This window comes from Pygocentrus nattereri, chromosome 30 (genome assembly GCF_015220715.1).
Source record: "Pygocentrus nattereri isolate fPygNat1 chromosome 30, fPygNat1.pri, whole genome shotgun sequence".
NCBI classification, from domain to species: domain Eukaryota; kingdom Metazoa; phylum Chordata; class Actinopteri; order Characiformes; family Serrasalmidae; genus Pygocentrus; species Pygocentrus nattereri.
Window position 1 is genome coordinate 7190030 of NC_051240.1, and position 18409 is coordinate 7208438.

The following is an 18409-nucleotide window of genomic DNA, read 5'->3' on the forward strand; positions in this document are numbered from 1 at the left end:
CACATCACTATACTCTCTATTTAATGTATTTTATAAAAAAAGGAAATTAAAAAAGGCCAATCGTTCTGCATGACGTCAACATTCACGTCATGCATATACTGCTTAAATATTCAGTATTCCCAAATATTCCCCTGTGTCCCCGTCTCTGCCTCTGTTTGAGCTCCAGACCTGGAAAACTGCTTTACATTTTCAACTCAGGCTAAAAGTCACGCAGCAGAGGCCCAGCTTCACAAACACAAGCACACACAGATGACTTACAGCCAGTGTCTTTGAGGCGGTTGATGACATTCGAGAGCAGTCGGACGCAGCCTAAAAACCCCGCCCCCTGCTTCTTATGGATCTTCTTATGGTTCCAAACACTGATGGTGATCGAGTCCAATTTACTAATATATCTGAGAGAGAGAGAGAGAGAGAGAGAGAGAGAGAGAGAGAGAGAGAGAGAGAGAGAGAGAGATAGAGAGAGAGAGATACACATGACATACATCTGTATGCAAATGATGTACTCCTGGTCAAACTTCATGCTTTGTTTATTTACTTGCAGAGTTTAAAATACTATTAAAAAATATATAAAACATAAAACTCATCTGCACTGGTTACAATGTTTTTAGTTTGCTCCAGTACATTCAAAGCAGCAAGTAAAGTAAGTAATTACACATTAAAATGAGCAGAAGTGTGTTCTCTGTAGAGAATGTGAGAAACTGCAGTCAGGCATGTTTTAACTGGGTCTTTGTTGACTGATCCTAAATCAGCACAGTGGACCTGTTTATTAAGGAGGCCAATTCAGAATGAGTTAGGCAGGCGTGTTGTGTATTTTTAATAAACAATAAACAAGCAGATCATAAAACTTTTAACAGTGTGCAGTTGTTATTTTTTCCTGAGGTTCTAAATAAGAACCTGCAAGCATGAGGTAACAAGAACATTGCAGTAAACATGATTTAAATACACATTCATAAATGTTAAAACATAGTGCCATATTAACAGCTGAGACACATTTGGGGGGAAGAATGAGTATCCAAAACACACACACACAGACACACACACACCATCATTAGGCTTTTTGTATGTTTGTACAAAGCAGAGTTTGGAAATCCTTGACCTCAAATACTGTACTGATGGTAAAACATCTTCAGACACAGACATTTAGGTGACTCACTCACACACACACACACACACACACACACACACACACACACACACACACTTTTATGAGGCAATGTGGACCAATGATGTTTCAATGATGCTAGTAAAACCTACCTGACAGTTTAAATAGCAACGTAATCATGACGTGTGATTTTGCAGTTTTTAAATCGAACATCTTTACACACTAACATCACATGCTCAGCCTCAAAAAGGTCCAGCTTGATGTTTAGGTCTAAAATGTAAAAACACCACTATGTCATGAAGATATAATGACAATAGTAGATTGTACTAGATAATATAGAACAATTCTTTCTGAATTCTCTTTCAACTCGCTTGCAATTATCAGATTCATCCCCTTGGGGAAGGGATCCGAAGCACAAGCCATGTTACAAAATACTGTTGTGCGATTACACATTTCCACCAGAGAGGTCTCCAAATCCCCAAAACACACATATTCTAGCTTTAAGTACTGTTAATCTGAGGGACAGTTTCAGAAATCTAGAAGGTTCTATGTAGCTGTTATCTCTTCAGAAATATTTAAAAAACCTGCACTTTTAGTTTATTACTTAATACATTTAAATGAATTAATGGTGGTCTATAACTTTGCATAGTACTCTATGTGCATGTATGCATGGAAAAGATTTTTTTTTCTTGCTGCAAAACAAGACTGTACACATAATAACTCGATCAAACTCAAATAATCATAAATTATCTTCTACTTTCAAGCACAAACTATGAGTTGAAAGTGCTGTCGGTGAGGTGATACAGGCAGAGGTTTTAATTAATTATCTTGTATAAAAGGTCACAATGTAAAATGTCCAAGTGGAAGAAAACAGTTGACTACACACTTTAAAAAGATGGTTCTTCAGAATGGAAAGAAAATGGTTCTATATAGAACCATGAACACTCAAAGAACCCTCTATATAATTACAGGGTTCATCGTGAAAGAGTTCTTCACATTGATGGAGAATATGTTGTAGACAGTTCTATATGAACTGATAAGGCCGTGCTGTGGCCTTCTTTGCATGGAGAAGAGATTCTGGGACCAGTTATAAGACTAGTCTTATAAATCATTTACAGATGGCTTAAAATGAGTTTGTTAACGGTTATTAATTAGGTTATAAACACTTAATCATGAATGAGGCATTATAACACAATAAAAAGGGCAAAAGTGAGCCGTTATGTCTGGTCAATACGTATACCTGATAAAGCTGACAGCAACCAGCAAGATCTGTGATTTGCCGATATAAATGAATGTGTACCTAATACTGTTGCCCTTTTTATTTGTGTGTTATAACTTGTGTTTATGACCTATTTACTAACCATTAATAAACTCATTTGAAACCATTCATAACCCTTCTATAAAGGGTAGACTTGTTCTAAAGTGGTACCAAGATTCTTTTTCTTCCAATATCAATATCGACACTGTACATACATGATTACCTACAGATATCGATACCAATCTGATATTTCTAAGCTAGCTAGTTAGCTGCCACACTAGGACGATGAAGTGTTTCCTCTGAGATGCATGAAGCTCTTTTCAGACAGCTGCTAATGCACTATTGTCGCAGCTCAACACACTTGGAGGAGAACGAACCACTAATTCTGTTACATCAGCTAGCAGACACCCAGGTTGGCCAACATTGCGCCAAGTATCCTAACCACATAGAGAGTGAGAACAACTATATTTTTGGACTTCCAGCCTAACTGTGCCATCACTGGGGATTGAACTCATGTTCCCCTAACACTGGGGTCAACAGGTGGCGCGCTACTCATGAGCCGTTCGTGTTATTTAAGTAATTAACCAACAGATTCTTCATTACATAATTTTAAATGTCAGTTTGGTCCCAAAAAAGAGCAAATAATATTATTTATTTTGTGACTTTTGGCTAATACAAATACGCTAGTGTGATTCACTGAGCTTCAGGTATCAAATAGAAGCTAAAAGCTTAAAAAAAAATGCTTAGACAGGAAACTGATAGATACCCATCAATACGGACATGCCATCTGTACACAGGACGTCTTTCCACATAACACATGAAGTGAAGTGTAGTGTTCTCTCATTGACTGCTGACTCCAGAGGGACCATTATCACACTCACTCTCTCCCCACCCGGAGCAGGTGTCTGCTGGACCCCTGAGACAGTTTACACTGCGATGTCTCGTCTGCATGTGTGTTGTAGTGAGTGTGTGTGTGTGTGTCTGCATTGTGTTTTATCATCTGCGTGTGTGTCTGTTCAAGCTGAACGGCAGGTGGAAGACGTCCACTAATAGGCACAGCCATAATCAACATCTTTTCTTCACTCTGATTGGTGATATAATTCCCATAATTCTATTTTCAGAAACACACTGCCAGAATCAGAGAGAGAGAGAGAGAGAGAGAGAGAGAGAGAGAGAGAGAGAGAGAGAGAGAGAGAGAGAGAGATAGACAGAAAGAGAGAAAGAAAGAGAGATGAGAGAAAAGAGAAAAGGGTAGTAGGGAAGAAAGTTGTGAGAGAGAAAAGAGTAGAGTAGGAAGGAGTGAGAGAGAGAAAAGAGAAAGAAAGAGAAAAGATATGAAGAGAGAGAAAGAAAGAGGAAAGAAAGATGCAAGGAGAAAGAGAAGAGAGAGCAGAGAAGGAAAGAGAGAGGAATAAGAGAAGAAAGAAAAGAGATAACGAGAGAAACGCAGAGAGAGACAGAGAGGGCAAGAGTAGAGAGAGAGAGAGAGAGAGAGAGAGAGAGAGAGAGAGAGAGAGAGAGAGAGAGAGAGAGAGAGAGAGAGAGAGAAAGAAAGATAGAAAGAAAGAAAGAAAGAAAGAAAGAGAGATGAGAGAAAAGAGAAAAGGGTAGTAGGGAAGAAAGTTGTGAGAGAGAAAAGAGAAAGAAAGAGAAAAGATATGAAGAGAGAGAAAGAAAGAGGAAAGAAAGATGCAAGGAGAAAGAGAAGAGAGAGCAGAGAAGGAAAGAGAGAGGAATAAGAGAAGAAAGAAAAGAGATAACGAGAGAAACGCAGAGAGAGACAGAGAGGGCAAGAGTAGAGAGAGAGAGAGAGAGAGAGAGAGAGAGAGAGCGAGAGCGAGAGCGAGAGAGCGATGAAAAGGAAAGAGAGAGAGAGAAGACAGACAATGGGAAAGAGAACAGAGGAAAGCGTGAGATGAGAGAAAGAAAGAAGAGCAAACGAGACAGAGAAAAGAAAAAAGAGGGAAGAAAGACACAAGTAGAGAAAACAGAGAATAGAGAAGCAAAGAGTGATGGAGAGAGAAGAAAGAATGAATTAATGACTTTCTGCCTTCTGTAACTCTTATTTGAACCCATTTGCCAGCAGAGCCCTTGGGTCCTGACAGGAACTCATCCTAGAGCGTTCAGACTGATAAACACCGAGAACAGCAGCAGCTGCTCTAATGTTCGCTGTTCAATAACACACTGCAGCACGACTGCCTGATAAACACTCTCTCAAAAGGCCGTTTCTCAACCACAAACACAGAAACTGCCAAGCGTGTCATCAACACTGATCAAGAAAAAAATCTGCTGATTTAACAAGACAAGAAACCTCCTGCAGACACCGCTTCTTAAAGGGACAGTTCAGAGAAAACAATAGCCGCTCAACACGGCTTCAAATGTTTCAAATTCTGATTTAATAGCAAAGACATGCTGCGGGAAACAGGTTTATAACTCTAGAAATTTAAACAGTTCACAAATTTAGAGAAGCAGAAATAACTGGCTTGCTGGGAGTTCTGTCTGGGACTCGGATATGTGGTCAGTCACTTTATGAGTGAGAGAAATGAGAGGAGTTGACGTAAAAGTACTGCCAGCTCTGATTGGTACCCTGGCAGCTCTGATTTCACCTGCTCCCAATTTAGTCCCACCCAGCTCAAATCAAACAGGAGAAAATGGCAGAGAAAAAAAAATCATTTGAAAAAAATCTCTCAGCAGAAAACACCAACGTCATTCTTTCTCTGCCTATTCCCACTGAAAACATGCAAGAACTATACACAATAGAAGAAAATCATGAAAATGAGACTAAAGCTATACCAAGTAATGCAAGCTTATGTACACCAATCAGCATTCTCCAAACTGCACACATAAATCATTTCATGCTCACCTGCAACAGTTTTATGAATAAAAATGGACAAAAACACATCTGTACACAGCTGTAGCATTAACAACCTAACCCCTTGACATTCCAGGTTTATTTCATACTAAGGCTTATTATTTAGTAATTACAGAATTTATTTAATTAAATAATAATAATAAAAAAAGAATTAATTAATTACACACACACACACACACACATATATATTTATTTATTTATTTGTGTGAATGTATGTGTGTGTCACTGTTCTTGGAAGAAAACCTTATATCTCCATTTTTGTTGTTTTTCTGTTTTGATATAATTTGAAAATGCCTGTTGTCCTTTACAATTTGTTGGTAAATTTAATGATGAATAAACCAAAAGAAATGGCCCAAAAAAGACTTGAAATGTCTGGTTCCATTAAAGGTAAAGTAGGTGTTTCATCCCCCTGTAAAATGATCATTTTGCAGATACAGGGTTTTGTTCCGACAGCAGCGATATATATTCCATTACTACAAATGTTTTGATGCATTTCCCTCAATTTAGCAAAACAACAGAAACCTTGTTGGCTTAAAACTACGGATGCACTGATGCCACTTTTTCCTTTCTGGTAATGATACTTGATCCTCAGGTAGCTGCTGATACCAAATAATTGCTTCACAGCTGAACATAAATCCCAATATTTATACATCTCCACTGAGAAGAAATACTTTATCTGCTTTTACACACTAAGCTTGAATTAATGGGAAACATACATACATACATACATACATACATACATACATACATACATACATACATACACACGCACACCCCCCCAGCAGGAAAAGCGTAGCTATGTGTGGCTTACAGGTCATAGTGCTGGTTCCACTTTGGGTCCAGTGTGTTCCTGACCGTGTCTGTTGAGTGGCACTGGCCTGACCCGTCTACCACCACTTTAGCGAAGGGATCTGGCAGTCCTATCAGAGGGAAAAAAAAAAAAAAAAAAAGTTAATTCCTATGGAAACTCACATAATACAATAACAATCTACTAATAAACACAATTTTTTAAAAATCAGTCAGTTCTGAGCAGACAAACTTCTAAATATTTTCAATCTCTTACCCCAACAAATCATTTTCAAACTGGTTATAATGTAATAAAAGAGGATAAATTCTGTTCCTGTATGTAGATCTAATGTAATAAAACCACAGGTTTGGAATGCTAGTAGAGCCGGCAGCTGTGTTTGTGTTGATAAAGAAATGTTCTACTGTGTTAATAAGACTTAGTAAGTAGTGGGAATAAGATAGTTCTATAACATCCATGATTTACTAAGATATTACTAAGTTGTGAATACGGCTTAACTATCTCATTCCCACACCATACTAAGTCCTGGCTATGAAAGAACTAACAAGATTGAATTATCCTGTTCCTACACCTTACTAAGTTGTGGCCACAGCTTAACAATCTTGCGGTCACAACTTAGTCAGGCATGAGAATGAGACAGTTAAGCCATGGCAACGAGATAGTCCCAGCACGTTCACAACTTGTAAGGTGTGGGAACAAGATAGTCCCAGCACGTTCACAACTTAGTAAGTTGTGGGAATTACATAGTTTGATCACGTCCGTGACTTAGTGAGGTGTGGGAATGAAGTTTTATTGGGGTTAAAAATATTGAAATATTTCTCTGCCAACAGCCTATAATTATTTACTAGAAGCAGTTTCAATCAAAAAATGTTCAAATGCAAATGTTACATGCTGTCAATATAATCAGTATATTACCCATTTAAAACTGCCTGCGCTGCACAGTGAACTTATACCGATAAACCCAATGAAATCATGACTGAGATGTGATGTCGATCCAAAAATATCTAGAAGTCTTCAGGTAAAACATAACTAAGCTAACGTGCGTCACAAAACAAAAACAATGCTATTAATCTTGAAGCACAAAACTCGTCTGGTAACATTCTATCTGAACTACACAGCTCCCAAACCTTATTAAGTAGTTGCAACGGCTTAATTACCTTGTTCCAATGTCTCACTATGTCATGGCCACAACTTGGGCATCTCATTATCATGCCTAATTATTATTTTATTAATTATTATAAAATCATGCCTTTTATTATTTTATTTAGCCTTTAATTTAATCAGCTAAACCATTAACAACATTCTTATTTACAATGGTGACCCTTGCCAAGTCATGTTTAATTATCTCATTCCCATGCCTTACCAAGTTGTGGCCACAACTTCATTATACGGCTCCCATGACTTTTTCCTTTTGTTTTGTTTTTTTTTTTACTTTATTTATAATAATTTAACCAGGCAAGCTAATAAGAAAATCCTTATTTACAATGAAGACCCTTACTACGTCATGTTTATCTCATTATCATGCCTTACTGAGTTGTGGCCACAACTTCATTAACCCATTTCTATGCCTTTTATTTTCTATATTTAGCCTTTAATTTAGCCAGTGAAACTGTTAAGAACATTCTTATTTACAATGGAGGCTCACACTTTTTATGCTTTACTAAGTGGCTTAATTATCTCATTCCCACACTTTACTAAGTCCTGGCCATGACAGAACCATAAAGACTGAAGTATCCTGCACCTACTGTCTCGTTCCCATGCCTTACTAAGTTGTGACCACAAGATTGTTCAGCCATGGCCACAACTTAGTAAGGCACGGGAACGAGACAGTAAGGTCGTGGCCATGATTTCGTGGGAATGACATCCATGACTTGATAAGGCGTGGGAATGAGATAGTTAAGCAGTGGTCATGACTTAGTAAGGCATGGGAATGAGATTATTAACAGTAAGTCCTCCTCTAAAGTCTTGTGCATGTGAGGACTGTACAGTAGCAGCAGCAGCAGCTGTAACAGTAGCAGTAACAGCAGCAGTCGGGTAAATTTAACACAGGCCTGTAGTTCAGACATTCCACACAGTCACCACAGATCAACCCAGTCTGACACGCAGATAAGAGAGCACCGCCTCGTTGAGAAGTAATGATGGGAAAAATGCACTTTCAGTATGTGCGAGTGCTGTCTGAATGCTCTCCAGGCTAAGATACTGCAGGTTAACGTCTGTAACTCTGTACAAGTCAGACTTGTTGAGTCACATGCACCTGCATGCCAGGCTGGGGTGATTTCCTTCTACAGCTGTGTTTATAGAAGAGCGCATGTCTGAGAGCGTGTTTATTTGTGAAAGAAAGAAAAGAAAGAGGCATGTGGGTGTAATCAAGGCACAGTTTCTGCTATAATGGCTATTTTTTGTTTTAAAATGTTTTTAATAAGTGAACATGTTTTCTTCTTCAGTGTTCAGTCACAAATGGCATTGCACTTCCGTCTAGATCTACGTGCAAAACATCTGCCATTTTTCTTATCAATTTTGTGACAGTGATTTGAACTGCCATCGTTTTCTATAAATTAAGGTGAAGAAGACCACCTTACCTATTTTTTTCTGGCTCAAGGGTATAAATGCTTTGCATTTGTTTGGATGGTCTCCTATAGATGATCTACAGATACTTATATTATGAACAAACGTTTTTTCTGATACTCGAATACTGAATTCAGTTCATGAAGGCCTTTCTAATTAGTGGATGAGCTGAATCAGCTGAGTTTAGTGAGGCAGTGAGCTGAAGTCTGCAGTGTTTTTGCCTGTGAGGACTGGAGCCTGACGCATGTGGTCTAATGCATCTAGAGCTCTGCAATTAGGTCCAATTTCACCAAGAAAATGGTGATTATATATGATCATATTAAGAAAAATACACTCTTTCAAATCATTTTTCATTGAAAACAATTCATCTTTTATCCCTAGCCTAACCCATGTCCAAGAAACAGATTCATTAAGGACTAACATCTTTATTTAGAAGGAAAACAATATCACACACGTAAAAACACAATATTTGTGCCTATGTTAGTGACAGTATTACCCTGGGAACAAAGCCACAACTTTTATTCCTTTGTTGTAATATCAGCACTTTCAGCTGTTCAACCACCTTTGGGCTATAAGAATTGAACAAAGTGCGTCTAGCAGTAGTTTGGGGGGAAAAAAAACCTGTAAAATCATTTAGACTAAACCTGCTCTTCATAGCAGGTAAAAGATATGTTGATGAACATGAAGCCGAGTACTGAAGATAGGTTTATGCAAAGGAATAGCACAGAGCTGCTTTCAGGACTGAACAATTACTTGCTTTTTTTTATCAAAAAATTTCAAAGTGCAAGAGGTGCACTTTTATTTATAGCCAACATTAAACAACAGTTTTAAGTGAAGAATTTTAATGCAATAAATGAAATCTTCTGAACTGGCAATCTGGTGCACTACATTATGTTTAAGCCTGAACTTGGGAAAAAAAAAATAGACTGCCTCCTTGAAGAAAATCGCATTTAATTCACAATCACAATATTGGTGATCATAAAATTGGGTTCCCCTCTAATCATTCACCTGTAGCTGCTTTATGAACATTTATCCTTTGTATAATGTGTATTTTTATTGATCAAATTAAAACTAAGTGGAGAAGGTGTCCCCAGACTTTTGACAAATAGTGTATTGTGTCTGCTGAGAAGTGAGGAATGTTACAATGTCCTCAACTGGCTGCGTAAAATCCTGCTCCGGATTCTACCAACACCCAGCTCTAGACAAAACAGTCTCTCTTCTTACTCTGTGCTTTGATGGAATTCTCCCCCTTGAACCCAAACGGAGCCAATCAGCCAAAACATGTTTGGTGCCTGAAGTTTGCTTCTTTAGCTCTGAGAAAGAGCTACAAGGCTAATATGGCTATTAATGGAAGCTTATCGCTGTTGTCAGAACAAAACCTCGTATCTTCATTTTTAAGGTTTTTCAGTTTTTTGATATAATTTGAAAATGCCTGTTGTCTTTTACATTGTGTGTAAATTTCATGACGAATGGACCAAACAAAACAGCCCAAAATGACTTGGAACAACGTCTGGTTCCATTTACTTACATTAAAAGTAAAGTAGGTTTTTACCTTCTCCTGTAAAGTTACAATTTTGGAGATATAAGGCTTTGTTCCGACAACAGCAATATGCATTAATTAGCATTGTGCAAAAATATATTCTAGTTCATCACAGACTTTTGACTTGACTTCTATTTTAAGTATGCTTTGGGAACTAAAAATGCTGGGAGTATAATTTTAAAGCCTTTTTGTCCACTTGCTTATGTGGTTTGTGACACTGTTGATATACTGTTATCTATTAAAAATGGACAAAAGTACATCACATTACCTAATAACAGTAGTAGCAGCCTTCTTAAAGGCTGAAATTGGTCATTTTTACAGATATCAGTATGTCATAAAGCTTTTAAAGTTATACTCCAACATTATCAGTTAACAAAACACACAGGCCAGCAAGTGAGTGACGGTTTGATGGTGTAGTCATGCACAATGCTAATTACTGCATAAGCTTCTATTACTTGCAACATTAGCCTTGCAGCTACAGTCAAAACCAAAGAAGCAAATGATAGACACCCAACAGCAGCGGCTTAGACGAGGCTAAATGGAGAGCAGAAATCACAAAGTAGAATTTTTAAACATGATACTTACTGAAGAAGTCCTTCTTTGATAAGTTCTTCGCACAGAGAACTGAAAAACAAAAGAAAACGAATTCAGAACCTGAGAATAATGAAAAATGACAACACAACACAGATCTAAAACGTCCAGACCCATACCCACCTGGATTTTAGGTCATGCTTTTCATTTTTATTAAGCTACCAATTACTCATTTACCAGAAAGTTACCTGAAAACACTAGCTGGAGTTGCAGCCTACAAGCATCTCGTCAAGTGAAACTATGTAATATTTCTTAATTTTAGATAGTTGTGTACTTATTATAAGATTACAGGTAAAAATGTCTGGAGCTAGGTAAAGTAATTTTATCAAGAAAAATCTTATTATATTGGCAGATAAATTTCCTGGTTTCAATATACCGAAATAAATATACTTAATAAAATCAATTAAAACAAGTAAAATGTTTGGAAATAAGTTAAATAATCTGTAAGTAAGCTTACATCAACCCATAACAGGAGACATAGATTTATTGACTAGATTTAAAATCTATTTACCTGACAAAACACTTTTTTTTGCTGTTCTTAAAGCAGGCCTTCCACGCATATTTTATTTATATATATATACAGTGGGTTTCTGATAAAGTGGCCAGGGGGTAGTAGCGGAAGGGGTTTCAAATAAACTGGAGTGAGTCTCTCTCATTTTAGTTCACCGGTCAAGCTGAGCGACTTTGAACATCTCAAGGCTATACACATGAAGAGCTTGCACTAGTACAGCGTTTCGTGAAGAACGCGCTAACTGTCCTATGATCTCTCAGCTTTGCTGTTGTAGTTGAACATGAACCCTTTGCACGGCTCCTGGACAATGACCTCTTGACCCTTTCCAGCAGCTGAGTCGGGACAAAAGCACCGCGCGTTAATGTCACTGCTCTGATCGGGTGCCGTCTCAGCCAGGATTTTACCATCACATCGCCATGGCGCCATGCCAAGCTCCGCCTACAGCCGTATCCATTACACGCGCTGCTCTGCCATGACGCAGGTACTGCGGCCAGGGGACAGAAATAGGGGTGAAAAAAAACTGCATCGGTGCATCGTGACGCATCAATCTGAAGGTGGTGATTATAAAATCAGTGACTGTATGATTTTAAGTGGCAAAAAATGTAATTGATTATAATAAGACTCAATACATTGTGTAAAAATTTTTTGCTTTTGTGTTATTAAGATAGGGCACTTCTTAAAATCAAGTGTGCTGAGAACGTGAAGCATGGGTATCACCCTTTTTTTCTCCTCTATGAATCTCAACTGAATCAAATTAAACCAAATCATAGCGATAATTTAGTTTTGATGTGAAATTTGAGTAAAACAATTCACTGAAATCATGCTATGAGGTCACATTTATACCGATAGACAGAAACAAACCCCTGGGACACTTCGCTTGTAACCTGTGTCTTTTGAAGTCCAAAGAAAAACAATTTCCCTCACAGGCCATGACTGCCACACTGACCCCTGGCCTGGCCCAGTGACCCAGGCTTGCCATAAGGTTCAAAAAGAAAGCAGACACCCCTGAGGGAGCCTCCTACGGAGCTGACCGGCAGTAACGTGGTGAGACATTCCGGCCAGGGGAGCCTGCTGATGGCTGCAGTTGCTCTTTTTCGTCAGGGATGCCAGAGGATGTGTAATGGAGCATGCCAGGTCCAAAAACAACCCCAGTTACAGTCCCTTAATTACTGTTCTCTATGCTGCAACATCAGGAACACTATCTAGAACAGATTATGTTATAAGGAACAGAAAGGTTCCATAATCACTATTACATACATGGTAAAATCAGGAGCACTTTTATGGAACTCTATTATAAGGAACAGAAAGGGTTCTTATTTACTTTTCTCTACACTGAAGCACTATTCACCATTCCGTACACAGGAAGACTGCCTCGAACACTATTATATGGATCAGAAATGGCCCACCAATTACTATTCCCTATATTGGAGCATTACCTACAACACTATTATAGGGAACAGAAAGGGTCCACTGATCACCATTCCCTAGATTGGAGCACTATACAGAACACTTTTATAGAGAACAGAAATAGTCCACCAACTACTATTCCCTACACTGGAAGACTACCTAGAACACTAATATAGGGGAAAAAAATGGCCCACTAATCACTACTCTATACACTGGAGCATTACCAATAACACTATTATACGGAAAATAAATGGTCCACCAATTACTATTCCCTGCATTGGAGCACTATATAGAACTATACAGGGACTAGTATTGGTGCCTAAATAGGTCCATCAATTTGCCCACAGAAATGGTCATCCAATCACTATTCCCTACACTGGAGCACTACCTAGAACACCATTACAGGGAACAGAAATGGTCCACTAATCACCATTCCATACTCTGCAGCACTACCTAGAACACTTTTAGGGTAAGAAGAAATTATTCCAAATCACTATTCTTTACATTGGAGCACCCTATAGAATAACTTAAGAGATACCCAAAACGGTCCCTAATCACTATTCCCTACACTGGAAAACCAGAAGTAATTTTTAGAATGCTACTATAGGACAGAAATTCCCCCAATTCACTGTTTTCTACATTAGAGCATGATGGAAAGCACTATTACAGAGAACAGAACCAGCCTCATAATCAGCATCCCCTACACTGAAGAACTATCTTCTTCTTTTGGCTGCTCCCTTTAGGGGTCGCCACAGCGGATCATCTGCCTCCATCTTATCCTATCTACTGCCTCCTCTACTTTTACACCAACTATCTCCATGTCCACCTTCACTACATCCATAAACCTTCTCTGAGGTCTACCTCTTCTCCTTCTACCCGGCAGCTCCATCTCCAGCATAGTTCTTCATAGTGAAGAACTTATAATATCATTATTAGAAGAACCAGAAATGGTCCGCTATTTACTACTCTCCACATTTTTAGATATTTTATATTTGTTTTATATCAATTTATTTTTTAAATCTGCCCACTAATGAAATCTGTATTGTTTTATGTACCAAAATCAGTCACAGTTCATCATGACCATATTCAAACTGTCTTCATCGCTTTGAATGAAACCGCCTGTTTTTATTACTGTACCTTTAAGATTGATATATGTAAAAGACCTCTCTTCTGATTGGCTGCCTATATTGTGCCTTGTTCTAAAAGCAGACCCGGCTGAAACACCCCTTATAATTTTAGCATTAAAAAGAGTGGAGCTTAACTACTCTAGGCTGAACAGGCAGCAATATGTAAACGCATTGTTTTTATGAAGTCACAAAAACCAAACAGTAATTTAGTTTTCAGATTTTTATGGCGTGGCGCAGAAGTTGATGTTTTAACAGTGTTTGCATACTGCATCAAACTCTTAAACTTCTTTTAAGAAAGACAAAAATTCACGTCAGTTTTCATTATACAAGCCCTTTAAGCATTGAGGGGTCCAAGCAAATCCGCTGTAATGACCATGTGCAAAGCAGCAACAGATTTACCACACATACCTTATTTCCAGGCCTCACCCAACTTGTAAACAGTCTGAATAAAAAATAAACAAACTGCCAGTATAATAATATGGTTAATTCATTAGGAAGCAATACGGCTTACTTTAAATGCTCAGAGAGTATAATGTTCCTAAGAACATTACAACACTACATTTCTAGAAAACGCCAAGAACATTCCTCTCTTCAATTATGCTGTTTTACGTTCCTAAGCTCGGGAACTTAGTCTGTCACACCCCTCAACAAAGGAGCAGTAAGGCCACAAATCTACAAGCTATTGGCAGGTCGTAAAACCGGGCCATTTGGAGTGCAGCTGCAGACTAAGGAACCGCAGCAAGCACCACAGGGCCTATGACTGAGCCACGCCAGAAAGGTTACAACAAAGCTGCATCAGGAGGCCCAGTGTCCCAATGTAGAGTTGAGCCACATGCCCCACAAAGGAGCAGCACCAGAGCTTGCTCTTGAAAGCTGTGCCTGCGGACCCACTGCAGAACTGGGCAATAGGGCCCAAGACAGAGCTACATCATGAGGCCCAAAACAGAAGTGGCTCATAAGGACTACAATGGAACTTTGCCAGGCAGACCAACACAGAGCTGGAGCATGGGCCTCATGGCAGAGCTGCTATGAGAGGCCCAATGCAGAGCTGTGCCAGGGGGACCACAATAGAATTGAGGCAGGAGGCCCAAAGCAGAGTTGCACCACAAGGCCAAAAACAGAACTGGCACATAAGGAAATATTATAGAGCTCTGCCATGCCTACCAACACAAAGCTGGGCCATGGAGCCCATAACAGAGCTGCACCAGAAGGCCCAAAGCAGTGCTGGAACACTGTGCCCACAGAGTTGCAGAGAGAGAACAGAGTTGCATCAAAAGGACCAATGGGACCCATGATGGAGCTGGGTAAGGAGACTCGATGCAGAGATGCTTCCCAAGACCCGCAAGTGAGTTGCACCAGGGGTCTCAATGCACAGGTGCCCATCATGGAGCTACAAGACGGGGACCAGTGCTGATCTCTGTACGCAGATTTCGTAAAGATGGCATTAAGAAAAAAAATCCAAACTAGCCGGAATGCCTGGCAGTAGGAGGACTGCTGGGAACCCAGTGGTTTGTCCCACCACTGGTCCTGGGGCTTGTGGCTGACTTGAGGCCAAACAAACACACTTAACAGCCTTTAACTGAGACAGAGGCTGGAAATAGACTGCACACCAGTGCTGTGAGTGATGGGGGAAAAAAAAACAGCAGACGCCAAAAAAAGAGAGCAAAATGATACGGGTGGCAGAGGAGAAGCCATGCCTGTAAATTCAGCAGCCCAGAACAGCGGCTGAAAAATACAGAGCCATTACAAAGACAATAAAACAAATTACAAAACGATACTCAATCTGTGGGCTGGGAGACAAATGAGACCTCACAACTAACAACCTAACCTAACAAAACACAACCTATAACAAAATCAAGGCTTCAGTGTTCAGTTCTATTATGGGCAGAATTATAAAACAGAGCTAATAAGGACAATATGTTTAGACTTAAAGTTAAGAATATAATGAAAAGTTCATTTAAAAAAGGTATTTATCTATTAGAAAAATAAGTAAAAATAGCTTATAGCATAGAGAGGGCTGCATATAGCATAGAGATGTCTGAGATCCAAAACCAAAAGCAGTGAGGAAAAAAAAGAAGAACTTGGACAAATGGCACGGATGCTGTACTTTGCCCATTTAAACACTCATACTTGTTTCAGTGTTTCTATATCAATTAAAAAAAAAAATTCCACAAAACTTCTGGATAAACCGATTGTTGGGATGTGAAAGCCATTCGGAGTTGGATGGTATAAAACATGGTTATGAATACTCTGCCTGATGTCGGAGACATCAAGGCATTTGTGGTGTATATGTACGTGCAGGTCATTCTAAGGTAAAGTAGTCCCCCAAAAATGTGCTTTTTCAAATCTACCATCATCAGGATTACATATAAAAGTTCAGAAGACATGTTCAGGTTCAGAGGTGGTTTTGCAGTAAATAAAATGGCTACATTTGCATTGTAGACATGGTGACCCCTGGTTCCCATCACCACCACTGTCTACAAATCAACCATGAGTCCACTGAATGAGTCCAGTAAACGTCAGTCTAGCGAGTGTTATTTGCGAAAGCAACCCTGTCGCTCTGAATTCTACATGACCTCACTAGTCCTCCTAAGCTAAGCTAAAACGCTCCAGGCTAGCACTGAGAACCTCACTGAGAGCACCCTCACTTAACACCACTCAGCCTCCCTCAGGGACAAGTGGAGGCTCCACGTTTAACACAAATCTGCTGAATAATGAATGGAGGGATGAACTTCTCACCTCCCCCTCGCGGCACTGACCGCAGTTTCACACAAGAGTGAGTCAAAAAGGCTTAAACCAGCCACATTAAATATTTCCAGGATGATGAATGACAGCTAGCCTCTTTTAAAATGATTAGCCAGGACTTTTACTCAAAATTCCATCAATAACGTCAGCCATGAATGATATAACATAAGTGTGGTAACAACACCTGCAGGTGCACCAAGGAATTTGCATCACTTGAGTCATTTATTCCCAAATAAGATACATTTTTTCCTGCTTAGCTTTTTTAGCTTAGCAGCTAAACGGCCCTGTTTGGTTCTCCAAATTTGCCTGCCCTCCCAAAGGAATGAATGAATGAAGGAATAAATAAATAAATACTAATAATTTTAAACTTTAAAGAGCACTTTTCATACCTGTCAAATTACATGTTATGTTAATTTTCTAAGTGAAAATAAATGAATACATCCTTTACAGGGAACATGCTTAAATATGATAATTTACTGTAAATTTTAGTGGAGATTTGGGAGAAAGAAAAAAAAAAAGTATAAAATGTGACATAGCACAAGCCACATTTTATGTTTTTATCATGACTATATTTTTCTTCAGAAAATCAATAGAACATGGAATTTGATCAGAGGTACACAAACTTTTGTCCAAGACTCTACTTTTAACAATTGATAGCTTAATAACAATGCAAAATAAGAAATTAAGAAAACTTTTTTTAAAAATCACAAACAATAAAAATGAAATGCTAAAAAAGTCATTTACACTCAACAGATCATTTTCAAGCAAGTGAATGAACAGAAACTCACCAATGGGGCTGCTGACCTCAGTGCTTTACCCAAAATCTAAATCAGATGCTTGTTTATATCCTCCAGACTATAGTAACGCAGTAGTCCCTGGAAAATCCAGGTCAAGCTCAAACTCACAGTCATAAGGGTCAAAGGGCTTAACCCACGGGTGGCCTGATCCTCAAGATTAGATGGGAACGAATAACAGACCAGAGAGACTCTGTACAACCCAAGCGCTTATAAAGACTTGCTTAAAGGAAACGTTCACTCGAAATTCTGCTAAAACTGAAGCGAAACAGCACATATTAGCCAGTTAGCTGTATTAGGCCGCACAAACTGCAGCACTGTCACATAAACATTTCCTTTAAGCCACATGCAGCAAGTGACCATTGACTCTCAGGGCAAAGATCAAGTGAAGTGGAGATTGGACCGGTCAGATCAGGTTTTCAACATTCATCCAAACACACGAGAATTCAATATCAGAAGCTGTTTTTATCTTTAAATCTAAAAGTATTCAGTGTTTATAGAGGAGAGATTCTGCAACCATATTTGGCCCTTTGGTAAGTTTAATGCCCGCCGATTAGCTATGCAACAGAATTAGCAGTGAGTGCTCTCCTCCAAGCATGCTGAGCTGTCCAATGACATCGACGGCTGATGTTCCAGCCGTCGCCCTCATAGCTTGGTAGCATCGTGGGATAGCGGAGATTGGGGGAAAAATTGGGCAGAAATAAAATAAACAAACAAAACAACATTCTCTACAAATATCCAACAGCGTCACGCCCTAAATCTCATTCGTCAGTCCACCTCACCTCCAAGACACTGTATCTCATGCCCAGGAAATGATGTCACACTGTTTTTGAAAGTCACATGATTAAAAATGAAATTGGAGGACTGCCCAGTGTACGAAACTACACAACTGTTTTCCTTTGCTCTAAAGTAAATTAACTCTTAATAATTTTGCAAAACAACTTTCTTTTTCATATTTTGACACGATTCTGTAGTATATTTAGACACACACAAAACGTTTGTCACAAATATATATAAGTGGAATTTTAATATCAATTTGGCTGATTACCAATCTAGCTGCCCAGCTAATGTTACCAAGGCCATTCTCAGAAA

General features: G+C 38.9%; 1 protein-coding gene across 1 annotated transcript in view; it reads right to left on the bottom strand.

Moving 5' to 3' along the window:
• The window catches only part of LOC108424691 (E3 ubiquitin-protein ligase SMURF2), an 83785-nt gene that overhangs the window by 42215 nt on the left and 23161 nt on the right, over nt 1-18409 (bottom strand). Inside the window, exons 2-4 of the mRNA XM_037536519.1 lie at nt 10728-10766; nt 6044-6152; nt 259-392 (exon numbers count right to left, since the gene is read on the bottom strand). Coding sequence (XP_037392416.1) covers nt 259-392; nt 6044-6152; nt 10728-10766 — 282 coding nt within the window. The remainder of the gene's footprint in view (nt 1-258; nt 393-6043; nt 6153-10727; nt 10767-18409) is intronic.